The sequence below is a fragment of the Mauremys reevesii genome, linkage group 8, assembly GCF_016161935.1.
Source record: "Mauremys reevesii isolate NIE-2019 linkage group 8, ASM1616193v1, whole genome shotgun sequence".
Lineage (NCBI taxonomy): Eukaryota > Metazoa > Chordata > Testudines > Geoemydidae > Mauremys > Mauremys reevesii.
This window is the reverse complement of record NC_052630.1, coordinates 65,175,511-65,202,338: the sequence shown is the minus strand read 5'-3', so window position 1 is coordinate 65,202,338 and position 26,828 is coordinate 65,175,511. Positions and strand designations below refer to the sequence as shown.

Sequence of the window (26,828 nt, the reverse complement as noted above, 5' to 3'; positions counted from 1 at the left end):
TGTACTGTCATATATTATTTAGCCATTTTAAAATCTGTTTTTAATTTTTTTTAGAGTGTCCCAAAATCAAGTAGGACAGCACTTTACCTTTGTGCTTACAGACATTGAAAGTAAACAAAAGTTTGGATTTTGCCGGTTAACATCAGGAGGCAAAGTCTGCCTCTGTATTGTAAGGTGAGTGAGTATAACTAAAACTTGAGTTTCTTACGCCATGGACTTGTTATTTTTAGGGTTATATTTTGTTGTGCTTTAAAATGCATAGAGACTTTTAAATAGATCGAAAATCTTCTGAATGATGATGTATACTCACATACCATCGTTTCCTTTGTCCATAATAGTATTAACAATTAATTTTTGACAAAGGAATAAGTTAAATGATTTTTATAAAATTGAACCTAGGGATAAAGTAAATATTCCTACATAAATAATAGGAAAGATGTGCTTTAAAGAGATATTTGAGAATATTATATAGCTTTTCTGTCTTGAAATGTTACATGTGTGCTAATATATTTTTTAATGAAACAATTGATACAGATGTTTCAAGTAGTTCAATATTGTTACTAGCTGTATTAATTCTGATGTGATATTCCAGAGCTAATCAGTTGGAATTCTTGAGTCCTGAAGATCATTGCATCACAGCAACGTTTCTATCTGTGTTCCTTTATGTGTGCATAATTTTCACCAAAAATGAAAGTTAAAATATCAAACATTTTGTGGATCAAAATATTTTGAAACATTTTGATTCAGAAATAACAAAACATTTTGTTTCAGCATTTTCAATTAAAAACATTTTGATATTCCCGAATCAAAATGTTTTAATTTGATTTGTTGTACTGACCTGAGATGTGTCCTTTCATGTTAGTTTGACATTAAATTGCATTTCTGTGTGGTGAAGCCACCATTCTCTCCTGTGGTCTGAGCTCCTTGGCTGGACTACACCTGGTATAAGGCACCTGCAGATAGGTGATTCTTATGATGCACCATGCTGCTTGGTTAGAGGAGCAACTGCATTGCATCATAGGAGATGTAGTTCTTGTACCAAATATTTCAAACCGAGCAAAGCAAAATATTTTGTTTTGGTTTTCCTTATGGAAAATAAAAACAAAAAGGCCAGTCAAAAATTTTTCATGGGAAATTTTAATTTTACAGAAACTTCATTTTCCATTGAAAAATCATTCTGACTGAAAACTCCTGACAAGTTTTATCTAGCAGCTCTAAAGCTGACAAAACCTAAAGAACAAGAATGTAGCAAACTACTTAATTAAAAGCTGATCAAAACAAACATCTTGTAAAACCAACTAGGAAAAAACTGGAGGAACCAGTCTAGCTGCAGTGTAGGACAAGGACAGGAAGTTGGTCTCAAAATGGGAGCCAGCCGCAGTACTGGAGCCATCAACCACAGACAAATGAGAAAGGAGCCAGGATCTGCCAGTGGGAGAAGAGTATCCTGAAGAACAGTGGAGAAGGTGGATAGCCTGTGAAGAGGAGTTGGGAAGTAGAGGATCAGAAGCTGGACAGCTCATCTAGATCAGTGCTTTTCAAACTTTTTTTCTGGGAACCCAGTTGAAGGAAATTGTTGATGCCGACAACCCAACAGAGCTGGGGATGAGGGGTTTGGGGTGTGGGAGGGGCTCAGAGCAGGGGCAGAGGGTTGGGGTGTGGGGGTGAGGGCTGTGGGAGGGGGGCTGGGAATGAGGGGTTCAGGGTGTGGGAGGGGGCTCAGGGCTGGTGCAGGGGGTTGAGGTGTGAGGGGGGGTTCAGGGCTCTTGGCTGGAGGTGCAGGCTCTGGGATGGGGCTGGGGATGGGAGGTTTGGGGTGCAGGAAGGGGTTCTGGGTTTCGAGGGCTCAGGGCTGGGGCAGCGGGTTGGGGTGCAGGAGGGAGTCAGGGCTCTGGGATGGGGGTGCAGGCTCTGGGGTGGGGCTGGGGATGAGGGATTTGGGGTGCAGGAAGGGGTTCCAGGTTTGTGTGTGGGGGAGAGGGCTCAGGGCTGCAGTAGGGGATTGGGGCACAGGGTTGGGGCATGGACTTATCTCCGGAGGCTCCTGGTCAGTGGTGCAGCTGGGGTGCAGAGGCACGCTTCCTGCCTGTCCTGGCACCGTGGAAGCGGCCAGCAGCAGGTCCAGCTCCTAGGCAGAGGCTCGCAAGAGGTTTCACATGACTATTGCCCGCAAGCACCGCCCCCTGCTCCCATTGGCCGGTTGCCAGCCAATGGGAGTTTAGAGCCAGTGCTCAGGGTGGGGGCAGTGCGCGGGGCCCCGTGGCTCCCCTGTCTAGAAGCCGGACCCACTGCTGACCGCTTCTGGGGTGCAGCGCGGTGTCGGATTAGGTAGGCACTCGCCTGCATTAGCTGGGCAGCACCGCCAACGGGACTTTCAACAGCCTGGTTGGTGGTGCTGACCAGAGCAAGGCGACCCAGTGCCTGAAATGCCGCGACCCAGTACTGGGTCTTGACCCACGATATGAAAAACACTGGTCTAGAGGAGATGGTGAAGGGCATCAGGAGGTTAGGGACATGAGCTAGGGAAAAGGCCTAGCACTGTGTGTAGGGAAGATGGGCATAAGTAGGCTGGATACAAAGAGAGAAAGGGAAATGGCAGCAGAGAAGTTTGTAGAAAGAGCATTTTTGTTGCTGAAAATACCCAGTCAAATCTTTACTAGCATATTCAGCAGCCTCTAATGTAATGACATTGCCTTGCAGGCAGGGTTTTTGGAGTGATTAAAAAAATCAATATATTAATGAGAAACTGTCTGGTGGTCACTTTTTGCTTTGTCCAAACCAGTGAATAAGGAACTGGGTATGAATGTGGAAGTCTGTATTTTCTCATGCATTTTTAATTGGCTTTCTTATAGTAATGATGATAACTATTTAATAGAAGCAGCAAAGAATATTTAATAAAAACACTTGAAAAATACATCCGTCTTGGCTTTTGTGGAGCATGAGGATACTGAACCATTTTCTTTGTTATACCTTTTGCTGGTATGTCTTGTTTAGGCTCAGGGAAAATTTATTCCTGCGCTTTTGCTCAGTGGTTCTCAACCAGGGGTACATGTATCTCTGGGATACGTTGAGGTCTTCCAGGGGTACATGAGCTCATCTAGATATTTGCCTAGTTGTACAACAGGCTGCATAAAAAGCACTAGCGAAGTCAGTATAAACTAAAATTTCATACAGACTGTGACTTGTTTATACTGCTCTATATACTATATACTGAAATGTAAGTACAATATTTATATTCCAATTGATTTATTTGATAATTATATGGTAAAAATGAGAAAGTAAGCAATTTTTCAGTACTAATGTATTTTATGACTGATTTTGTAAGCAAATAGTTTTTAAGTGAGGTGTAATTTGGGGGTATGCAAGACAAATCAGACTTCTGAAAGGGGTACAGTAGTCTGGAAAGACTGAGAGCGACTGCTTTCGGTCACTCCCATTGCCCACGACCCTGCCTTTCCACATCAGACTAAGAACTAACATTTTCTACTTGTTCTTCTAACTTTGTCTGACTTGTCTCTAATGTTATAACAATAAATGCTTCATCAGTTCCACACACACAAGTGCTAATGTTAAAATACTGTAAGTGATACTCTTTCTGTCTACTTAAAAAAAAGTATTGGAGCCAGATCCTAAGCTGGTATAAATTGGCATTGCTCTACTGTAGTCAGTGGAACCCACATTGATATACATAAGCTGAGGATCTGGCTGATGGTCTGCTACTTTGTAGAAATAACTAGTGAAATGAAAAGTGGCAAGCTATAATTTTTCACTGCGTCATAATAAAAACATTGTGTTTATTGCTTCTGCGGTGACAATTTCAAATTTACAATGCAATGCTGAATACATAGTTGTACCAGCCTTTATAAAACTGTACTTCTGGATTGGTAAAATATTCATCTTTAACTCAAGGGGAAGGGTGTGGAAAAAAATCATTAACTCTGAGTACAAAGAAAACTTTTTAGGAGTAGAATGCTGCCAAAAAGATCATGCTTTTACTTTGTAACACATTAAATCTTTATCTCCCAGCAGGATGAGTATTGTTTTTCCATTGTTTTCTTTGTACAAATGGAGTACAATATAAAAGCATCAGGTACTGTAAGGTGATTGTATTATGTAGTCCTTAATACCGAAAATGTGCAGTTCACAAATATGAGATTTCAGTTTCTTTATTAGCTGACTGTATGAGATTGCATTGAAACTTTGCTGATAGAATGTATGTGTCTGTATTTCTGATAGATACATATTCGGATCCAATGTAGTCTGTACTGTGCATTCAAAATTCATTAGCAGTGAGCAAATGTGTTAGTATTCACACACAGATTTGTGCTAGAATTGCCTCTGAGTATCCCCAGTGTATGCAGTTTTTATTTTAAAGATTGACCAAATACAAAGAAAATCTTAAATTGATGCACGTTCTTGTACAAAAGATTAATTTTTGATTGCAAGAACATTACTTGTTCCCTTAAGGATTGCTTAAGATTGTTTCCTGTAGCTTTAATAAAGGCAAATTGGGGGAAAGTCGAGGGTTAGAAGATGGAGGGGGCCCCCTTTACACTGTACTCCTGTTCAGTCTGCCGAGCCCTCCCTCAGGCTTCAGACTGCACTTTACCATTACACATACAGGTAGGGACGCACCCAGCTGCAGCTTCACACAGATGCTGCAATCAGCTCTACATGGGAAGGCTCTGCTAAGGAACTGCCCAGTACTCAAGTGCACACCCCCCTCTAGAAGGTAAACCCAAAATTATACTGTCTTGTGCTGCACAGAGATCTGTAAAGAATAAGCTCATGAAATTCACCCCCTCCCTCAATGTGGAGAAGAATATTCACAGCTTTCTGCCCCACAGTTATGGTAATAAGGTAATAATTGGAGATATACCAATCTCCTAGAACTGGAAGGGACCTTGAAAGGTCATTGAGTCCAGCCCCCTGCCTTCACTAGCAGGACCAATTTTTGCCCCAGATCCCTAAGTAGCCCCCTGAAGGATTGAACTCACAACCCTGTGTTTAGCAGGCCAGTGCTCAAACCACTGAGCTATCCCTCCCTCCCCTGATTTTAGACAAGACAAGACAAGACAAAACAAAACAAAACAAGTTTATTAACTACAAAAGATAGATTTTAGGTGATTATAAGGGATAGCAAACAGATCAAAGCAGATTACCTAGCAAATAAAACAAACACACAATCTAAGCTTAATATACTAAAGAAATTGGATGCCTGTATCAAATTCTCATCCTTAATGTTGTTTTAGCCAGATTGCAGAGATTCTTGAAGGCAAGCTACACTTGTTGCAGCTTAAAACTCCAGTTATTCCTTTCACAGGCTAGACAGCTGTCTAGTCTGGGTTCAGCCCTTTCCCCCGCAAATTCAGTCTTTTTGTTTCTCAGGTGTTTCCAGCAGTCCTCTTTCTTGGGTGGGGAGTCAGTGAAGAGTGAACCACGATGATGTCACTCCCCTGCCTTAAGTAGCTTTTGCATATGTCAGGAACCCTTTCTCTCCCAGTTTGAGTCCCACCCCCATCAGTGCAAAATCACTAGCATTATGATGGAGTCCAGTACCAGGTGATTTGGTCAGATATCCCTGTAGGGCCACCACAGCCATGACTCAGAGGCTGTTTGCAGTGTCCCCAGGAAGTCTTCCTGGTGAGAGATTGGAGTCTTCAAAAACCTATTGTTCTCCATAATGGCCTGCCATCTAGACTGATTGCATTCTGCCTAGTGGGCATTCTCCAGGTGTAAACATATTTGTAATAGATGCATAGACAATATTCCTAATTTCAGATACAAAAATGATACATACATATAAATAGGATAATCATATTCAATAAATCATAACCATTTCAATGATATGTCACATGACCTGTCTTGCATAAAATACATCATAGTTATGCCCTAATCATATCATAACAATATCTCTATGAAGAATATGGGGCATAATGCCATGGTAACGTGTAACTAAATTCAGTACAGCCTGTGAAGGTTGTATGGGAAAGCAGGAGTAGGCCAAACAAAAAGGAGAGAAGAAAGTAAAGATATTGGGTGAGTTGTTGAGTGGGCAGGTGGGAAGCAGAACAAACGCAGGCATCCTTCACTTGAAACTTTAATATGAGGAAACCAGTTTTGACATTGTAGCCACAGGAGAATAAATACCACAAGATGTACTCTTCTTGTACTCATGAAATTCTTACAGTAATAAAAGAAGGGGAAGAAAAATGCAGACTGTGTGTGTGTAGGTGTATACAGGGAGAATTGTCTGTAAGTTAGAATGTTTTTTTCAAAGTTTCCTATAAGGTGGCAGCTAGTGTAAGTCTATTTTGTTTATGTTGACACAGTGAAAGAAAAATAACCCAATATATAGATTTAACACCTTTTAATTTTAAAGAAAGAGACATTGATACAATGTACCTTAAACGATTCTGATTCCAGCTACCAAACCCAAAGCCCATTACAAATAAGTGGGAAACCAACCATATAGTGAATCCAGAAAAAAAGAAATCTGTTGGATTCCCCTCCATTAGTTGTGCATGATTCTTTGCAGGACTCTTTAAGACTGCTTTGTGAAGCTCACAATGTAGAGTCCTGCTGTGTGCGTTGTCCCCTCCGAACTTTTCAGCTAACATGCCATACATGCCCTCTAGTATGTAAGCACAGTGGGGTTCTCCTTCAGAGTATTTTTTTAAATATACCCTGTTGTGCTTATGTGCTAGATTGGGTCTTTTTTCTAATTCATTTTTTTAATATGAATAATGGCAAATGTTTGCAAATTCAGATTTGATTGGTATCCTATAATATGTTTGTAAATTTTAAGTATTCTTCTGTTATCATGGGGGGAAGTGTGATTCTTTTATATTTTATTACTAAATATTTTGATACTATTTAGAAAAAAACATACTACAGATATTGAGCAATACTAAATTAATGTTGTATTGTCTACAACTAAATTGTTTGAATAGAAAGGCCAACTATTACAGCTGTGATTCATTTTGTTAAAATCTTGCAACTGCTGACTGCTTCTAATGTTGACCTTATGTACTCTGAGAAATGCAAGACATCATTAAAAATTTTCTGCCTTAGATTTGATTAATGAAATTTTATGACTGTAAAATTGTCACCTACATTTCCAAATGAAATGCTCTAATAAGGAAGACAGGTTTATATGGTAAGCCTTTGTAGTTCTTCAACTCAGACCATGCTTGAAGCTTTCTCACTCTTCCTTTAGGCAAATCCCTTAGAAGCAGAATGTTTCAATTTTACACATTTTGTGTCAATTTTCCAGACAGAAAAGTAGCCCCTAGACATTAGACATTTAGCTACGGAAAGGCGGTTTCCTTAGTTTTATTTGATTACTAGAAGTTAGATTCCTGCTGATAGTTCAGGACTGTTAGTGGTTACCTGACTATTTGACAGAAAACATTTCCTTTCCTTTATTTAACCTTTGACTCATGAATGTAAAAGTTTTATCAGAGCTATTGTAGAAACATAAGTGAGGTGGAAGTCTACTTACTGTGACAAAGATGATGCATGACTTTGAATAAAAGTCTGAGCTCCTGCCTTGTTGCTACTTTGGATTAGAAGAAAATGCTAAATACACTTTTTTAATTACCCATGAAAGATTTTGTGGTAGTGTTTTTTTCATTACAGTGATTGGCACATTTGTAGATAAAATCTCCTGGATTTTAAAAGCAAAAAATTTTCATTTTCGTGATCTATGTTGCAGAAGTTGTGTTATAGGATTTATTCTTTTCATTTCAAGAAAAGTTTATTGTAGCACCTTATACACCAGTGAATGAAGAGATTGTCAAGTTTTCCAAATTTGATTTTCAGAAACTTATACATAGTAAACTCTTCAGGGCAGAGACCATGAGTAAAGCTTTCAAAAATGATTTGGGAGCTGAAGTCCTATTTTTCAAAGGTAATTTAGACATTTAGAAACTCACATCTCATTGCAAATCAATGAGATTTACGCTTCCAAGAGTCTGAGGGCTTGTCTGCTTGGTGGGGAATTGCGCACCAGGGGGGTGTGATTCCTAAAGTGCACAAATGTGGTGTACATTAGTTGGTCTGTGTAGATGCATGCACCAACAGGGTCTTCATGGACTGATTAATGCGCAACACATGAGTACACTTTAGAATTCACTCCCCCATAGTGCGCGTTAGCGCACCCTGAGTCACCTCTGAAGGGACTTAGCAGCCTAAGTCACTCAGGTACTTATGAAAACTCCATCCCATATCGTCCTTTGTGTTTCTACAGTGGCTACCACAATGGGGCTTCAATCCTTTTGTTGTTATTGTAAGGCAGTGAAATAATAATTTAATAAATTGATCTTGCATATTTGTATGAGTTCAAACTTGGGTAGCAAGTTCTTCCTTATTTAGAGACTTCTTTTTTTACCTGCACTCAAAAGAAATCAGTTTGGCAGTTTTGAGCTCATATTTATTTTTTAATAAAAATGTTAAGGCCCTTTTTCTATCAAAATTGTAATGAGCTTTGGATGAATTATTTTCTTGAGAGGGACTGAGTAGCTTCTTCCCTCCACAACACTTTTTATGCTTATAGGTCTGGTGCATAAACACAATAGCACTGTATTAAAAATCTACATATTACTGAATAAAAATGTAGAGCCCGAATCCTGCAAATACTTTCACAAGTAATCCTGTTCAAATCAATGAGATTATTCATGGGAATAAGTGTTTGCAAGCTCAGGCCTTGATATTAGGCTGTCATTGCTCTACAAGAGCCTCTATTGTCCAGTGACAAATAATACTGTATCACATACCTTTTAAAGTAATTTTTAAACACGTATAGTAGTGTCTGTAAGCTTGAAACTGACAAATTTCCTCACTGATTTTTTTTTGTTGTGTACAAATACTTGTTTTTGCAGTGTTATGTGTATTAATGTAGTGCTGCTTTTACATATATTTTCTTTTCTTTTTCAATATCAAGATAAAACAAATGCTTAAATGATATTTTAAGAATAAAATTCTCATATGATTACTAGCACTTATTAGACAAATATACACACACCCCTCCCCAAAATTCAGGAGGTCCAGTTGCCTTCTTTTCACTCTTTGCAGTGTACTGTGGAAATATTGTAAAGAAAGTAAAGTTAAAAATTTGGGCAGAAACACTTAATTTGCACTATTGGATACCTGAAAAAAAGATTTACTTAAAAAGTATAGACTACCACTCTGAGGTTTTGGTTTTTTTAATTAGTTTTATGCTGTCAGGATGATGTGTATATATTGTTCTTTTCTTTTTTTGCAACTGTGTGAGTTAAGATTTGCTTCCCTTGCTTTTTTTGGTTATAAGTAGCATGCTTAAAATTATTTTAACCTAATTTTCTATGATTTTAACAGTTTTTAAGCTAAAGGTAATTATTGTTGTAGTATTCCAGCTATGAAGTAAAAGGCTTTCTACTACAGCATTTAAAACTTTGTATTCAACTACTAAGATTTCCTTCACTTTATTTTTTTATAATTCAAGTTTTTGTTAGCATCTATAATGTGGGCATATAAAATCAGTGTATTTTTTCTTAAAGGAAGAAATATTTGGGGCACTAGAAGTACAGTAAGTATGCCTGCTTATAAGGAAGGAAAACCTCCCTTAGCTGTGTGCTAAGCATCACTAGTTTCAGAATATGAATATGACCTTTCTCTCTGCATCTGTTTTAATATTGTATCAATTTTTGTTTTTGTAGTAAGTGGGAGCTAAGTTCATAGACTGGTAGAGATAAATATAAGCATTATGTGAGATTAAAATGGGAACACTTGTTTTCGCAGTGTACTCTTGATAATGAAAAATGAAGGCTCAGAAGTCAAGGGACGTATATTTTAGAGCTTTGTGTTTTCTACTGAAAAGAGAAACATAGTAGGAAAAGATACTGTAGTACTACTGCTGAGATGTTGCTACATAGCACAACACAGGAAAATTTATGGATAGTCTAAACTAACCCCCTGTGACCAGTATGAAAAATGATTCTGTAATTTATAAATTGTATGATGGTTTTATAGATAAATACTTAGAGCAAAACACCAATCTACATCACTATATTAGACTGAGAGCCACTTTTTATTTGTTCTGCAGTACAGTGTTTGATTTGTGTTGGGTTTTGCAGTTAACACTTTCCCCACTAGACATATATATTGCATTTCAGCCACCCAATAAACTCTACTATTAACATATTTCCAAAAGATAACAGGAAACATCATCTATCAGGAAGAAACTTGGAATTTTCTAGTCAGTGTTTCACCATAACACACAACGCTCACATCTATAGCACTGTGTGCCCTTTAGTTAGGTGTGATGGGGTACACTGAACAATTATATCCCAGGGCAGTGGTCCCCAACCTTTTTCGTCTGGCAGGCACCGGACGACGAGCCACCAAGGACCGTGGCCGGTGGACGAGCATCTGCCGAAATGCCGCTGAGAAGTGGCAACATCAATAGACGTTGCTGCTGACAAGCAGCGTCATCCAGAGGCGTCGCCGCCAAAAACCAGCGCTGGTTCTCGGCGGCATTTCAGTGGATGCTCGTCCACCGGACAGTACACGGGTGCACATAGATGTCCCGGTTGGGGACCACTGTCCTAGGGTATTGAAGAGCAAATACTAATCAAGTTATGCAATAAAGTCACACTTTAACTACCATAAATAATACCAGGTAGCATAAACGTCTGTTAAAGCACTAAGATATGGACTCAGATGTAGTTAACAGACGGCACAATGTGCATTAAAGCCTTTTAAAGAAAGCTAACTGTTTAGAGTGTGTCTGTAGCAGCTTTCAGGAAACAGTCTGCTTCAGCCCAAACTCTGCTGACTTGTGGACTCCCTGCAGGAGCCTAAAGCCTCTAGCAGCTTTCAGAAAGACATCTGCTTCAATGTGAGCTACAGTCACATATTGGGCAGGACATTTGAAGTCATCGCAGTTTGGGGAGGTGTCTGTCTCTTCAGACAGAAGCAGATTCTTGAAATCTTTTTTTTTATTTTTTATTATATCGCATTTTCCAATATTTTAAACCTTACCCATCATCTATTTAAAAAAAATAGCAGTTCAAATTTGTCAGCTCTCTTGGAGAGAAGACCAGTCTCTCGGAAGTGTACAGAACTGGGATTATCTACTCTTGTGAATTAGCTAGGGTGCAGACATATATTTCCCAAAAGCTGCTTCAGGGTAAAATATTTTCATTCAGACTCAAAGCTAGTCAGCCTCAGCTGAAATAATGAGAGATGTTAACACATTGCCACTTGTTTTCATAAGCATATTGATATATGAACAACTAAAATAGCTAAGTAGTTTCAAACTCTTCCATTTTAAAGATACAGTAGAACCTCAGATTTACGAACACCTCAGTAATGGAGGTTGTTTGTAACTCTGAAATGTTTGTAACTCTGAACAAAGCATTATGGTGGTTCTTTCAAAAGATTTCAACTAAACATTGTCTTAATACAGCTTTGAAACTTTACTATGCAGAAATAAAAATGCTGTTTTTAACCATCTTAATTTAAATGAAACAAGCACAGAAACAGTTTTTTTATTCTATAAAATCTATTTTTTAAACTTTCCCTTTATTTTTTTTTAGTAGTGTACGTTTAATACAGTACTGTATGCTATTTGCCTTTATTTTTTTTATTTTATTTTTTTATCTCTGCTACTGCCTGATTACGTACTTCCAGTTCCAAATGAGGTGTGTGTTTGGTCAATTCGTAACTCGGAGGGTCTGCTGTATGCTAGATACACTTGGTACAGAACTACCATCAGTCAGTTTACCCCACTTCTTAAAAAACAGTTCAAATTTTAAAACCTTGAGTTTGAGTTTGATAAAATTTCTATGTAGGAGAGAGGTGATGTTTGCCACATACATTTAAAAATCTTCTTTAAATAGGAAAGTTTTCAAAATAAATGCTCACTTTTGCACGCTTGCCTCTGAAAATTTGCCTATTATTGATCCTTTTTTGGGTTACATACTTTTATAAATAAATGTTAGAATTACGAAACCAGGCAGTTTTAAATAAGATGGCATAGATGTCATATTTTATGTGTATTGTATAGTCATGCTTGCAGGATAGTGTGTGCTTTTTAAAAAAACCAAACAAATAATGGTGAGATATTTGGAACTGGCATAATATTTCAGATGGAAGATATTGGTTATTCTGTCTCCACTTGTGGAAACAATCAACTTCTCACTACCCTCCATTAATTAATTTATTCTTACAGACATGTCTGGTAAACACGTGGAAAACATAGGATGGGCTTTTAGATTCAGTGGAAAGATTTCTGGTGGTCAAAGATTAGATTTTAAGTTCTGAAACTCCTTGGAGTAAAATCCCTGGATAAAAAGTCAGTCAGAATCAATGAAGTTGTTCTGAGGTAGATAAATTGAACACCTTATAGTTTCCTCTGTGTCTCACCTGACCCATGGATCATGAATTGTCATTCTACAGACACTCCATTTATTTCCTTCTGCTGGTCCCCAATCTTGGTGCATTTTTCTGCACCTCCTCTTCGACATGGAATAACTGCCTATTTCGAATTCTCCAAGCAAACCATCCTTCCTTTATCCTCCAAAAGCCTCTTATTTTTAAACCCTGCCAACAGGAAGTGAATGCAAAATAATATTTAAGAAAAAGAAAAACATTGTAAGTTAGCTCTGGCTTCCAATGTATCCCATCTCCTCTATGTTAGCCTTCTACTATTTAAGCTTCATGAGACAGGGATTGTTTTTATACGTGTCTTATGCAGCTTCAAGCCAGGGCCGCCCGGGGGGGGAGGGGAAGAGGGCAAGTGGGGCAATTTGCCCCGGGCCCTACAGGGGCCCCTACAAGAGTTTTTTGGGGGCCCTGGAGTGAGGTCCTTTACTCGCTCCGGGGGCCCTGGAAAACTCTCGCAGGGCCCTGAAGACCCGTGGTGGGGGTCCTTCCGCCCCGGCACCCCAGGCCCCCTGAATTTTCTGGGTGGCCCTGCTTCAAGCACTCTGTAGGCACGTAACTAATACTAATAATGTTGTTTATTTCTGTGGCTTAATAATCTTCTTGGATTACAGTATTTAGTAGTGTGCTGCAAAGGCAGTAAAATCAGATACTATTTCATCCCTTTTGAACACTGCTACTATTATTTTTAATAAAACATTCTCCATAAGATGTGGGAAAATAGATTAGAAGATAACATTGATTTGCAGACTATAACTTTAGTAATGGACCATTCCCAAACATACAAAGATAGAAAAGGAAAACTGAATCAGGCAAAAGAGGAATTACTATAAGAACCAACAGTGAAGTAACTATAAGAATAGCAAACTAAAATTACTTTGTAATGTAAACCATCATCATGTCCCAAAACCAAACTAAAATAATAAATGTATACCATTCCCTGCCTTGAAAACTGGAGATTCTGTTTCTTCAGCCTGGCCAGCTATTCACTTGGCTTGATCAACTGAGTTTTTATGAAAAAACTTTAACTCTTCAGTACACTCGCTGGACAAGACTGGCTTTCACACCAACCCAGGACTATCTTAACAGGTTTCCCTTTCCTCTGAGGAAAAGCTTCTAGAATCTTCATCCTGGGAGTTTTCTTTGGCAATTGACATGCAGCTAGCATAATACTCTCTGATACATATCCTTTAAACTTCACAAATATATCCAAAACACGTGTTGGATGTTAAAAAAATACAGAGAAATACTGCATTTATAATATGCTGCTGTACAGTGTGCATCTGTGGGTTTCTATGTGATAAAATTACATTACAGTATTTTGTAATGAAATAATGTTCAGTTTTTAAAAAAAGACTTCCTCCCAAAGCTTTTAAATCAATTATAGACCTTGTAATATTCAGTTGGCAGTATTCTAGAGGTACCATTATATTTGTGATGAAATACTAAAACAGAAGAAAATGTACATAGTAGCTTGTACATATGTAATTTATCTTGGTATTGTTTTGGGTAGTAATGGTAAGATTTACTAAACTTAAATTGTGTGCATGAAAAATGATTTTGGAAAGTTTTTTTTTTACATTTTAAAAGAATTAATGTCCAGTTATTAGTGATGTCAGAGATAAAAGCCCATTATCTGGAAACATAATAGTTTGCTGATGCAAAGTTACTGATGTGTGTAAGGACTGGAAGGATTGGGACCACATTTGTTATCTGATAATTACTTTGAGGTCTGAGTGCCGCATGCATACGGACTGCAGACTTGGGTTTGAAGATTATTAAATATTCTTTATGTTCATATATTTGTACATGTAAATTACTAATATTTGTACATGAACATGGCTTCTAAAGTCTATATGTAGAGATTATTTTGCAGAGAGACCAATATTTATTTGACATATTTTTGAATAGTGCTTTAAAGACCCAGTCTTGCATGGGGTAGTGTGTGTGGCTGGGCAGTTGTGTCCACAGAAAGCCCCAGAGACTAACTGAGGGTTCCATACAGTTATGGCAGTCTGCCCATGAACTACACAGTATAGGACTGGGGTCTAAGGCAAATCTATTTTCATAAAAACAAATTGCATGAGTGCATGGAACTACAACCACTAAGCATACGAGGAATTACATTTGTATCAATTCAGGAATGTTTAAAATGCTTTTGGTCTTAAAATATCATTAGAAAAATCAAACAGTTTTAAGATCTGTCTTCACTTTTTGTCTGTAATGCTTGTCTGTCTTACTGTATAACCAGAAATGGCTTACCTATGTGCTGAAATATGAGCATTAATAGTACTGCTGAACTGGATGTTTAAAAGTATAATTTTGTATAATAAGCACAACTTTAAGAAATGTAATTATTATGCTTTCTGGAAATAATATACTGTCATAAATAAAAAAAATGCAAGTTAGCATTTGCTCAAAATGTTTATGATGGAAGTATGATTAAAGTTAATCTGCAATAAATATTATGGGAAACTGGAAAATAGGCAATAATTTTCTTATTATATTTGGTAATACTACTACTAATAATATACATATTTCTATTTTTACAGTTACCTGCCATGGTTTGAGGTATACTACAAATTGTTAAATACTCTGGCAGATTATTTGGCTAAAGAACAGGTACTTTTAGATATTTGTTTATTTCTAATAAAATATTTTACCTGAAATTAATCATCATAATTTTAAATCCTACAAAACTGTTCCATACTGTCTGCATGTTTGAACAATGTATTTAAAATTTGCAACAAAATAAAAAATGCATGCATTTTAATTTTGCTAAGTGGACAGGAAGTTTGCCATATTCCAATGTTATTAAAACTTTTTTTGGATATGCTGCTGCCACTATTACGTGGATGTCATGTATTAATTTAAAAAAGTTGCTGAGAACTTACTACAGCAAAGTGTCAGTCCTTCTTCTGTAAACAAATCCTGGGCTAAGTGTAAGCAGAGTCTCAAGCCACTGGAGAACTCCATGATATGTTGATTGATAAACCCCAAATCTCAGGAACTATCTGGTTAACAGATACAATTTTTCTGAACTGCATTAGATTTGATGTACTACTTTGTCCTTCATATTAACTAAAAACTACTTCATCAAACTGTCATCTTGACTAGAAGAGGGAAACTGCTTGTAGCACTCAGTGAAGAATCATGATAGTTTAGTTTGCATATTCATGAGCCATTAGATATATTCACAGGATTACACAGGAAAGAAAATACTGGCATCTGTCTTTATTAAAAGTATTAAAGATATACTTTCCTGCTTCAAGTATCTTGGTATACTAAATGTAATTTTTAAAAGAGAAAAAGGTTAGCCATATGCTGTTGGCTGCAGATGCTGAGATTGCAAGAATATACGTGCAATAATTATACCTATCGGAAACAGGTTAAAGAAAACAATAACATTTTATATATAAAGAAAATATAATAGCCCTGTTGCATTATCTTAAGTAAAACAGAATGTAATGGTCACTGAAGTCCCATTGTTAGCATATTAAATCATATTAAATTTTGTTTTGTCTTAATCTTACTATTTAATTGTAATAGGGCTTTTTACTTGCTTGAATGACAAGCCTCATGCAGGGCAAGGCCTGTCTTTACCTTTGGGCCTTTCCTGGTGCTTGTTGGCACTAAACAAATAAATAGTAGTTCAATGTTTAGCTGACAAAGCTGCAACTTTATTATCGTGTATGTTAAAGAACTCTATGCTTTAGTGGGCCATAAGTTCTTTCTGGCACTGTACAAAGTGGAAGTATTTGATTTGGTGTAGTGCCTCTTCCCCCGTCTCTTGAACTAATAAATCTATCAGAGAGCTCCTTGTCTCCCTGACCCAGTCAAAGATCTAAACCTAAGGCCTTATTTGCTAATACCTGAGTAACTCCACCCATCTTTGCATAGAGAGATGACAGCCCTCTTCAGACAAATTGGATAAGTTTATATGAAAGTTGAATGTACAGTTCTGCTGACATGTTGACCCTTTCTCCACATTTAGCTTGATCTCATTAGCCGAACTATTTTATAATATTTCAAGCTGTTGTGCTTTGCCTGTTCAATTTAGGACTGAATTTATGAATATAAAAATCATGATCTAGGTTCCATTACCATTCCTAAATACAATTCAGTTTTGGAAACCAGGTTGTGACACCCTAAACAGACCCAGTAACAAAAAACACATTTGTGTTGTGTTTCCACGGCAGCTTTATTTACTGTTCTACCATATGAGATCTGTATGCATTCACATGTACCGCTCTGCCTAATTATGTTTGCGTTAATGCATTTTGGGAAATTCAGAGGCGCTGTCCCATAGTCTCAGTAGGGGTTAGAGTGCCTGTAGGACATAGACATTGAGTGCAACAAGCAATCCAAAAGGAAATGCTTCCAGTGATGTTCTATTATATGTAGAGGTAGGAGGAAAGAAGACCCAGTCAGCTCAGTAACACAAATATGATTAGGGAGTCTTGTCTTTGAAGCAACATAAGTATAATGACCTGGTCAGGTCACAGAAAGACAACCACGTGGCAGCCTAGGCACATTAACTGCCATGGTTGTTAAACTTGTGCTAACCATGTTGTGTACAGATCCAAGCCATATGTAGAGTTAAATGTTGTATAGAGAAGTCCCAAAGCTAATACAATTTTAGAAAGGTGTTGTCAGGCCAGGTAAACTGTGTTAATACCATTTTTAGCATGAACCATTTTGAAGGGGTTCAAGTAACATGGTTAAATTACATGTGTATATCAGGAAGTGTAGAGAAAGAAAATAAATGTTAAAGAAACTGACTTCAGAACTTGCAAGAAATGATCATTCTCTGAGCCATAAAAGTAGATTGTGCATGTACTTTAATATATGGCAGTTGCACTATGAGATGAAGTTATCTGTGATTAAATGAAAAGATACTTGTTAAAATGGAATATGTATTATTTGTGTATGGTTATTAAGTACTTCTTTTTAAATATTTTCTGTAGGAAAATGACTTGAATGATATGTTAAAATCACTGTATAGCCACCCTGTGCCAAAGGCAAACACTCCTGTCAGTTTAAACGTGGTAGGTATCCTGTGTATTATTTCTTTATTGTAAAAATGTACAGTTTCTTGTGGTCAAAAAACCCAGACAAAACCTGGATATTGGTGCTAAATTATTAATATCTCATCATATTGCCTCCTATTGTTAAATGGCTTGCCATGCTGTATTCACTTACCATGTAAAAAGTGTGTGTGTGTGTGTGTGTGTGTGTGCGTGCAGACTCCAATCCTAACCTAACAGAAATTGAGGTTTGCTGCATGGTAAGAGGGCAAGCTACCATAGCAACTGGCAATGCTACTCCCTATCTTGTTCGTTGCCTGCTGTCTCAGAGGAGTATCTTTAGTTACTCTTGCTGTGGATCAAGATCTGTGCCTTGGCTTCTGAACACCTGAGTAGGGAAGAGTATGTCATATGTCAGTCTGAGCTTGGCTTTTCTATTGCCTGCCTGCAGTTGCCCCCTTTTCCCACTTGTGCTTGATCATGCCAGGGTGGAGTGCAGAAAAGAAAAGGAGGGTTTTACTGAACTGTGTAAAGATTTCTGCAGGTCCAGATCAATGAATTTGCAAACATGTAAGATGATGTGGGAATGTGTCCTAAAATTGTAGCGGATTATGGCTCCCACAGGAACAGCAAAGTGTTGCACTCATCACTTACTGCTATCATATTGGATTTGCTTTTCAAAGAGTACAACTCCCTGAGATAGGGTGACCAGAGGTCCTGGTTTTATAGGGACAGTCGTGATATATGGGGCTTTGTCTTATATAAGCACCTATTACACCCCACTCCACCCAATTTTTCACACTTGCTGTCTGGTCACCCTACCCTGAGGTCACCTTTCATAGTTAATATTTTTCTGGCTGAAATAGTGTTTTTGAACGGCATGCTAAAATATATGCTGGTTGGGTAGAAAAATAAAGCAGCATGCCAAATGTGGGCAAGTTAATGTTATATGAGAACCACAATTTTTGCAGTTCTTGACCTTTTTTGTATTTTGAATTTGTAACATTAATGAAGCTTTAGGTTGTACGTTTTTGGCATATAATATATAGCATTTCAGATTTGTGTTTAGAATTGTATAACACAGCCATAGAACTTCCCCAAAATACCTAGACCATATATTTTAAAAAAACATCCAATCTCAATTATCGGCGATGGACAGTTTACCATGACTCTTGGTATGTTGTTCCATAGTTAATTACTCTCACTATTAAAAATTTACACCCTTTTTCCAGTCTGAATTTGTTTAGCTTTGGCTTCCAGCATTGGGCTGTGTTATATCTTTCTCTGTTAGATTGTATAGCCCATTATTAAATCTTTGTTCCTCATGTAGATACTTGTAGACTGTAATAAAGTCACCCCTTAACCCTCTCTTTGTTAAGCTAACTAGATTGAGCTCCTTGAGTCTACCCCATAAGGCATGTTTTCTAATCCTTTAATCATTCTTGTGGCTCTTCTCTGAACCCTGTCCAATTTATCTACGTCCTTCTTGAATTGTGGACACCAGAACTGGACACAGTGTTCCAGCAACAGTCACACCAGTGCCAAATATGGAGGTAAATAACCCCTCTACTCCTACAGGAGATTCCCCTGTTCCATCCAAGGATCGCATTAGCCCTTTTGGCCACATTGGTAGCTCATATTCAGCTGATTATTGACCGTGACCCCCACTCTTTTTCAGAGTCATTTCTTCCCAGGGTAGAGCCCCCCGTCTTGTAAGTGTGGCCTACATTCTTAATTCCTAGATGTATACATTTACCTTTAGTGATATTAAAATGCATACTGTTTGCTTGCATCCAGCTGACAAAGTGATCCAGATTGCTCTATGTTATTGACCTATCCTCTTCATTATTTACCATTCCCACAAATTGTGTGTCATCTGCAAACTTTATCAGTGACGATTTTATGCATTCTTCCCGATCATTAATAAAAAACATTAAATAGCCTAGGGTCAAGAACTGATCCTGTGGGTCCTGACTAGAAACACCTCCGTTTGATGATGATTTAGTATTTGCAATTACATTTGTGACCTATCAGTAGCCAGCTTTTAATCCATTTAATGTGTGCCATGTTAATTTTATATCTGTCTAATTTTTTATCAAAAGGTCATGTGATACCAAGTCAAAAGCCTTACAGAAGTCTAAATATATTACATCAACACTATTACCTTTATCAACCAAACTTGTAATCTCATATTTTTTCCCCATATAACCATGTTGATTTGCATTAATTGCATTACCCTCCTTTAATTCTTTATTAATTGAGACCCATATCGGCTGATCCATTATTTTGCCCAGGATTGATGTCAGACTGATAGGCCTATAAATACCTGGGTCATCCTTTTTACCCTTTTTAAAAATTGGCACAACATTAGCTTTCTTCCAGTCTCCTGGAACTTTCCAGTGTTCCAAGTTTTATTAAAAATAAACATTAACAGTCCAGTGAGCTCCTCAGCTAGCTCGTTTAAAACTCTTGGATGGAAGGTATTTGGACCTGCTGATTTAGAAATGTCCAACTTTAGTAGTTGCTGTTGTCTCCTGAGATATTAGTGGAATGGAAAGATAGTTGTTGTATGATATGACTGCATAATCTGTTTTTTTCCCAGCTACCAGAATAGAAATATGTATTGAATACTTCTGCCTTTTCTGCATTGTTATTGATAGTTCGACTATTTCCATCTACTAATGAACTGATTCTGTTATTAGGATTCTTTTTGTTCGTGTTGCACTTTAAAAAGTTGTCCTTTACTCTACTGTCCATAGATTTCACCTTGTGTCCCTTTGCTTCCCTTATCAATTTTCTACAGTTCCTATCTTCTGATTTATATTCATCTTGTAAAAGGACATCCAGTCTTGATTTAAAGTCATTGAGAGATGGAGAATCTACCACTTAGTACTTGTGCCAATGGTTAATCACCCTTACTATTGAAAATGTGTGCCAAATTTCTAATTTGAATTTGTCTGGCTTGAGCTTCCAGCCATTGGTTCTTGTTATACCTTTCTCTGATAGATTGAAGTCATTTAGTATCTAGTATTTCTGCCCATGAAGGTACTTATATACTGTAATCAAGTCACCACTCACTCTTTTTTTTTTTCTAAACTGAACAGATTGAGCTCTTTGTCTTTCACTATAAGGCATTTTATCTAGCCCTCAAATAATTTTTATGGCTCTCAAATTTTTCAACATCTTCAAAATAACATTTCAAGACAAAAACCAAGTGGAATATATTTTAGAAAAGAAAATCAATACATCATTTAACACTACACCTTGGCACTTTTTGGAAGAGTATTGTAGTATTGTATTGCAAGAGTATTGCAATTTACATCCTTCCTATTTAAAATTTCTACTCTAGTCACAATTGGATATAGCAAACTTCTTCACTTCCTGTCTTACCTTGAGAATTGCTACTGTTCTCTTTTACAGTTGTTGCCTTTCATCTTAGAGAGGTTGCCTGGGTTAAAATGTGTTCCAGGCTACTTTAAAGGGATGGGGTGTTGTCTGGCCAGCAGCAAGAAAGGGGTCATGGCTTCTCTAATGGTTCCCCCTTTCCCTTGGGTTAAGAGGATGGAGGGAAAAAGTGGGATTAGCTAAACTGCAGGCTGACTGGAAGGGAAGCTATTCCTTTAGCCACCATCCCTTGGCCATGATCCCCTTTGTGTCTGGGGGAAGGGGAGAGTACTGTGCCAAACAATTTTTGCTTTGGAATCCATTTACATGAAAGGTACTTATATAAATGGAGACCCAATGCCAAGACAGGAAGTGGTGTGGGATCAAATTTTAATACCTTTAACAAATAAACAAATGGACTAAATCAGTCAAACTGGGTGAGAATTCCTTGCTGAACTTGATCTAGACCCATGTGCTCTGGTAACTGGCACTGTTGCAGGAATCCAGAAGCTGTTCTAGTCTGCCATCTGCCTTAAATTTGTATCTCTTTGTTGTGTCCCTTTCTCCCATATTTAAGTGGCATGGTCTTAAACTGTGGATGCTAATAGATTTAAAATTAAGTTCTATTCTGAAGAATGACTGTAAAAATGGCACTATGGAATTCCTTGTTTACTGTCCCTGAGTGGGTCTAGGTCACATTTCTTGGTGCAGAAGTAAAAGGATGCTGACAGTTGGAAAAAACACCACAAACTCATTCTGAGATCTGGAAGCCAAGCTGTGTTCTTTCAGTCTCACACATCAGCACTGGTAAAAAAAAAAAAAAAGATTCTTCATATGGAACTTACCATGTTAAAGGATTCTGTCCATGATATGTGAGCCAGAATGCAATCCAGGTCACACACTTTCAGGCTCTGTTTACAATGCCCTGAAGCCCAGACTACTGAGGTGTCAACTACAGAGTACATCAAAGTGTGGCATGCAAACTACCCTACATGGATGCTACGGGTGCAAACTAAAAAGTACCTAGTTTGTTCTGTAGTGTTTTGGAAGTACTATATTACTGTGAAGTAAACATCTTTTACTTTGCACCAGCAGCATCCACACAGGGAAGTTAGCATGTCACGCTTTGGTGAGCTCTGCAGTTCACAGCCCTGTAGTTCACTGTGGTGCCGTGTAGACAAGCCCTTTGATGTTTTGGCCTTGTATAGCTAACAGGAATAAAACGTAATAACAGGGCCGCCCAGAGGATTCAGGGGGCCTGGGGCAAAGCAATTTTTGGGGCCCCTTCCATAAAAAAAGTTGCAATACTATAGAATACTGTATTCTCTTGGGGGCCCCTGCGGGGCCTGGGGCAAATTGCCCCACTTGCCCCCCCCCCTCTGGGCAGCCCTGCGTAATAATGGTTCACATTTGTCAGAAATGTCAGCCAGTTGTGGTCTGAATATACACAGGTAACAGATCTGATGAGTGAGTCACTCCTTTGACTATTACCACACTTCAAGCCTGTCCATTCCCCTGATTACATGTACATTGAATGTGTGGGTCAGAAAGCTGCACCCCTAGATAGAGCTTTATTGAGGGGTGGTTGAAAGTTATGGATTCTTACTGATACCTATACTTCAACTGCACTGTGATGCTTTTATAACAGTGTTACTGCTTTGATGCTAAGAGGTGAAATCAGGACTGTCCAACCTAGGAAATTTGTTTCAATATATGGAACCAAGGTCTGGGTCATGTCATCATTAATTGTTAAAAAACTAAAGTCTAACTCCTAGTTAAACACAAATACAGAACACAATGTAATGACATTTTCTACTTTCTTCAACCAACAAAAATACAACCCCCCCCCAATCTTTAACTTTGCTTAATCACCCTGCAAATACATTTTATGTCCTGCCATTTTATCCATAGCTTTTATGCATTCTCTGTTGGTCTATTATAGTATTTTAGTTAATTGTATACAACAAATGAGTCTTGCATTGTTATGTAGAAGGTCAGAACCTGAAATTCTACTGATTAAGTCATTTGACATTTTCATTCTTCTAAAAAGATTATTGCATATTGAAATCTTTGCCACAGTTACTTTTATAGTTACAATATTATGAATCAGATTGAATCTTTTGGTTTAAAAAACAAAATGTTCAATTTTTCTCTCATGTTGCATAAGAATCAAGAGATGTTTTTTGCAAGTGAGCAAGTTCTGAAAAATCAGCCGTACCTAGTATCGGTGAGTTTAAGAGAACTGGCTACCTAAATCCTACCAATGAAAGAAATAATTACTTGACAGATGATTTCTCTGTTGATTTCAGGCTGTTCTTATATGGTCTTTTGAAAAATGATTATTCTGTGGCTTTCTAGTCTAAAAACCCAATCTTTATTAATATATTTCTGTTTATACTGACCTTATTTCAAAACTGCAGTATGTGTGAATTATAATCCGACTGCAAAAACAAAACAAAATTTAAAATGGAGATGATGGAATAAATATCCTACATTTAGTCTCACTTCCACTTTTTAAATAGCAGAAGCATGGTAGTGGCCAGCACTTGTTAATTTCATACCTATTACAACAGATTATAATCTCTTCCTAAGAGACCTCAGAATAGGTTGCAGTACTCCAAGCTATATTATTTGCACTGGAAATATAGTAGAACCTCAGAGTTACCAACACCTCGGGAATGGAGGTTGTTCATAACTCTGAACAAAACATTATGGTGGTTCTTTCAAAAGTTTACAACTGAACATTGGCTTAATACACCTTTGAAACTTTACTATGCAGAAGAAAAAATGCTGTTTATGAATGAAACAAGCATGGAAACAGTTTCCTTACCTTGTCAAATCTATTTTTTTAAACTTTCCCTTTATTTTTTTTTAGTAGTGTACATTTAACACAGTACTGTACGCTATTTGCCGTTTTTTAAATTATTTATTTATTTATTTATTTTTATTTCTGCTGCCTGATTTTGTACTTCTGGTTCCAGATGAGTGTGGTTGACTGGTCAGTTCATAACTCTGGTGTCTGTAACTCTGAGGTTCTGCTGTAGCTGATCATAGCAGTAGTGGGTGATGGCTTCCTATAGCACATCTCTGCTGTTCTGCTCATTGAACTGATTATTTCTCTGTTAAAATCATGAACAGTTAGAAAATCATTGATTGTTTCACTTCTAAGTTACAACCGAATAATATTCTGTAGCCTTAAATACTCTGTGTTTGTGGGTAGTGGGGGAGGAGAAGAGAATTAAAAGTTTGGTATAAACAGAAAACAGAGGATTTTTTTCATCTATCTGGGTGTATTCTTGGCCTTGGCAATTGGAAAAATAATTTTCTTTGTCTTTCATTACTATATTAATTCACATCTGTATCTTGGTTTATTTATTGTGCACAGGGCACAGTGTCATGTAATGCATTCTTTTTGTATAGCTAGTGTGTGGACTTTTTAGCTAGTGCCAAATAAGCTAATTAATGTTATGGGGCAAATGTTCTTTAAGTCCATCAGTCTGGTGCAGTAAGATCTTCCTACATGCATATAGTAAATAGCAATAATAAATTACATTTGCTGATTAAACACAAGCTATATTAAAATTTTTATATATTTTTATATATTTCATTATGTTCTAGTTAATCTTTTTAAAGTTTGACTAGAAATACATTTTATTTTTATATTGGTTGTTCAAATATCTATATCTGTATCTAGATATAGATATAAACAAAGGCAGTTATTTTAAATTGTAGAGTATATGCTCACTAAGAAAATGGGATAAATACATTTTTTTCTCGTACAAGGTTTAGGCTAGGACACTATGATATGTTAAACTTATTGAACCAAATTCATTCCTGGTCTAAGTATTGAAGTAACTGGATTAATATAAATTAGTGAATTACACCCGTACTGAGTTTGATCTGGTCTGTATTTACATCCAGAATGTTGCTCAACCTTTAAATATATAAAGTTGTATAAGGTTGTTAATATTTGTCATAGATTAATGTGGAAAGTAAAGTAGTCTTGTCCTAATTTTCTGTTTAAAGATTGTTGTGAAATTGAGGGGAACTGTACCTGCAGTAACATTCTCTCTGTCCTAATGAATTTATTTTCTTAGGTAAATGATTTTTCCTCTTCCAGCCTAAATTTAGATTTTGTTCTCTTGTAAATTTTTGTGGGGGGAAACCTATTTGTCATAAACTCTTAATCATTAGTCCCAGATTGTATCTGCTGTTTCTTACGCTCAATCTTGACACAATATTTAAAATTTGCATAATTTCATTATGACTCTAAAGCAATGGCATGTTGATTTTTGATCTGCTGAATCTTTGGTGTTCTGGTCTGCTTTATTTTATAATATATACACGCACATACACACACAATTTGTATTCTTGGTCTCTTTCTGCACAAAATATTAATTTTGTTTCCCCCCCATTAATTAGCATTCGTACTTCATTACTCCTGATCTAACTGGATTGCCAACAATCCCAGAAAGTGTAAGTATGTTGTTTTTTTAAAATATCTAACCAGTGGTGTTAACCTTGTTCGATGGGTGTGGCTGAATTACATTTGTAGTTATGGTCTATGGCTGGGCTTACAAAGTTAGAGCCATATACTGCTTCCCACAGAAGATCTCATATTGGTGTCAGTCGGAGGTTTTTACAAAGAATGAGGGGAGAATACAGCCTTTGTCTAATAACAGAATCTTTAGTTAGTGAAAGAACTGCTGCATTAAGCATCATCCAGTGATAAACAATTATACAAGGTATTTCTATGACTACCACTATTTCTGTTCATTGTTTGAACATTTGCACATTCAGTTACCCAATTTGAGTGTGCATTTATGGTAATTATATATACAAATCATGCCTGCCACTTATGCACCTGAGTTATTTGAATATCTGGCCCCCCAAAATAGCATAATTAATTGCCAGAATTAACATCCCATTGAGATGAATGGAAGCAATTTATTTTTCTGAGTGCTGTTGTTTCAAGCTACCTAAGAGACACGTGTTCACATTTGGAAGGTCATCTTGACAGCTCTAATGGTTAAAATATTTTTCTTTGTTTAAATGAAGGTTTGCATTCTACGGAATTCAAATATGTGATGGAGGCCAAATAAATACATTAAGCAGGCTGTAAATGTAGTGTCTGTGATCTTCAAGTGTGTGCTTGACTGCATGTTTAATAGCTAGCCATTGAAAGCGTAGCTTATTTAAATAGCCCACCTTCTTTAAATCTTGCATTTAAATGTGGGATCAAGGGCATTCATGCTATAGCGGGCCATTTGCTACAGTTTTGAAATTATGATATTTCTTCCCTCCCCCCACCCCCCCAGAAAATTAAGTCTGCACGTTGGCATGAAGAAATTATGTGATACACATAGCAGAATATTAATTCACTAAAGTATTTCAAATCTGTGCCTGCAGTTGATAGATGTTGTGGTTGTTGTGAAAGTAATGCTGTACATTTTTATACAGTTCATAGGAAGGAAAGAAAATGGAAAGTAGAGGTGCCTTTCTCTACCCTCTCTTTCCCACTCATTCCATTTGTAGCTGTGTGTCCCATCCTTTCAGTCTGAGAAGTAATAAGATGCTGTGATTTTACATGGGGAGTAAATAGATGGGGGCAAACAGTAATAAATTAATAATAAACTCTAGTCCGCTAATTCTTTGCTGTGAAGCTTAAAGTATTGCAATGAACATTTACATTTTACATTTTAAAATATAAATAAATCTTGACAATTTTTAGCAAAAAAATAAATCTATATAGCAATATAGAGTGCTTTATTGAAGTGAAGAGCTAGATGTATCTTTTGACTGTTCTGCAGCTTGAGCAAGAGAGAACTGCGATATAAATAAGATGCTATGCAGCTAGTCCTTGGAAAATTAGAATCAATGCAGTCATCGTGGCACACATCTCTCTCAGATGGAGTATTAACATGCTGTTCAAGAGCCACGGTTCCTTCCTCCACACAACAATTTGGGTCCTGGCAGCCCCTGCCTTCATCT

The 26,828-nt window shown here is 37.2% G+C and overlaps 1 protein-coding gene across 2 annotated transcripts in view; it reads left to right on the top strand.

Annotated features, from left to right (window-relative positions):
• The window catches only part of DENND1B (DENN domain containing 1B), a 253,203-nt gene that overhangs the window by 116,505 nt on the left and 109,870 nt on the right, over positions 1-26,828 (top strand). Inside the window, exons 5-9 of one of the 2 annotated variants that reach the window (XM_039484996.1) lie at positions 55-174; positions 14,979-15,048; positions 17,394-17,474; positions 23,005-23,064; positions 25,260-25,313. In XM_039484996.1, the coding sequence (XP_039340930.1) occupies positions 55-174; positions 14,979-15,048; positions 17,394-17,474; positions 23,005-23,064; positions 25,260-25,313 (385 nt within the window). The remainder of the gene's footprint in view (positions 1-54; positions 175-14,978; positions 15,049-17,393; positions 17,475-23,004; positions 23,065-25,259; positions 25,314-26,828) is intronic. The other variant, XM_039484997.1, reaches the window with a different exon arrangement.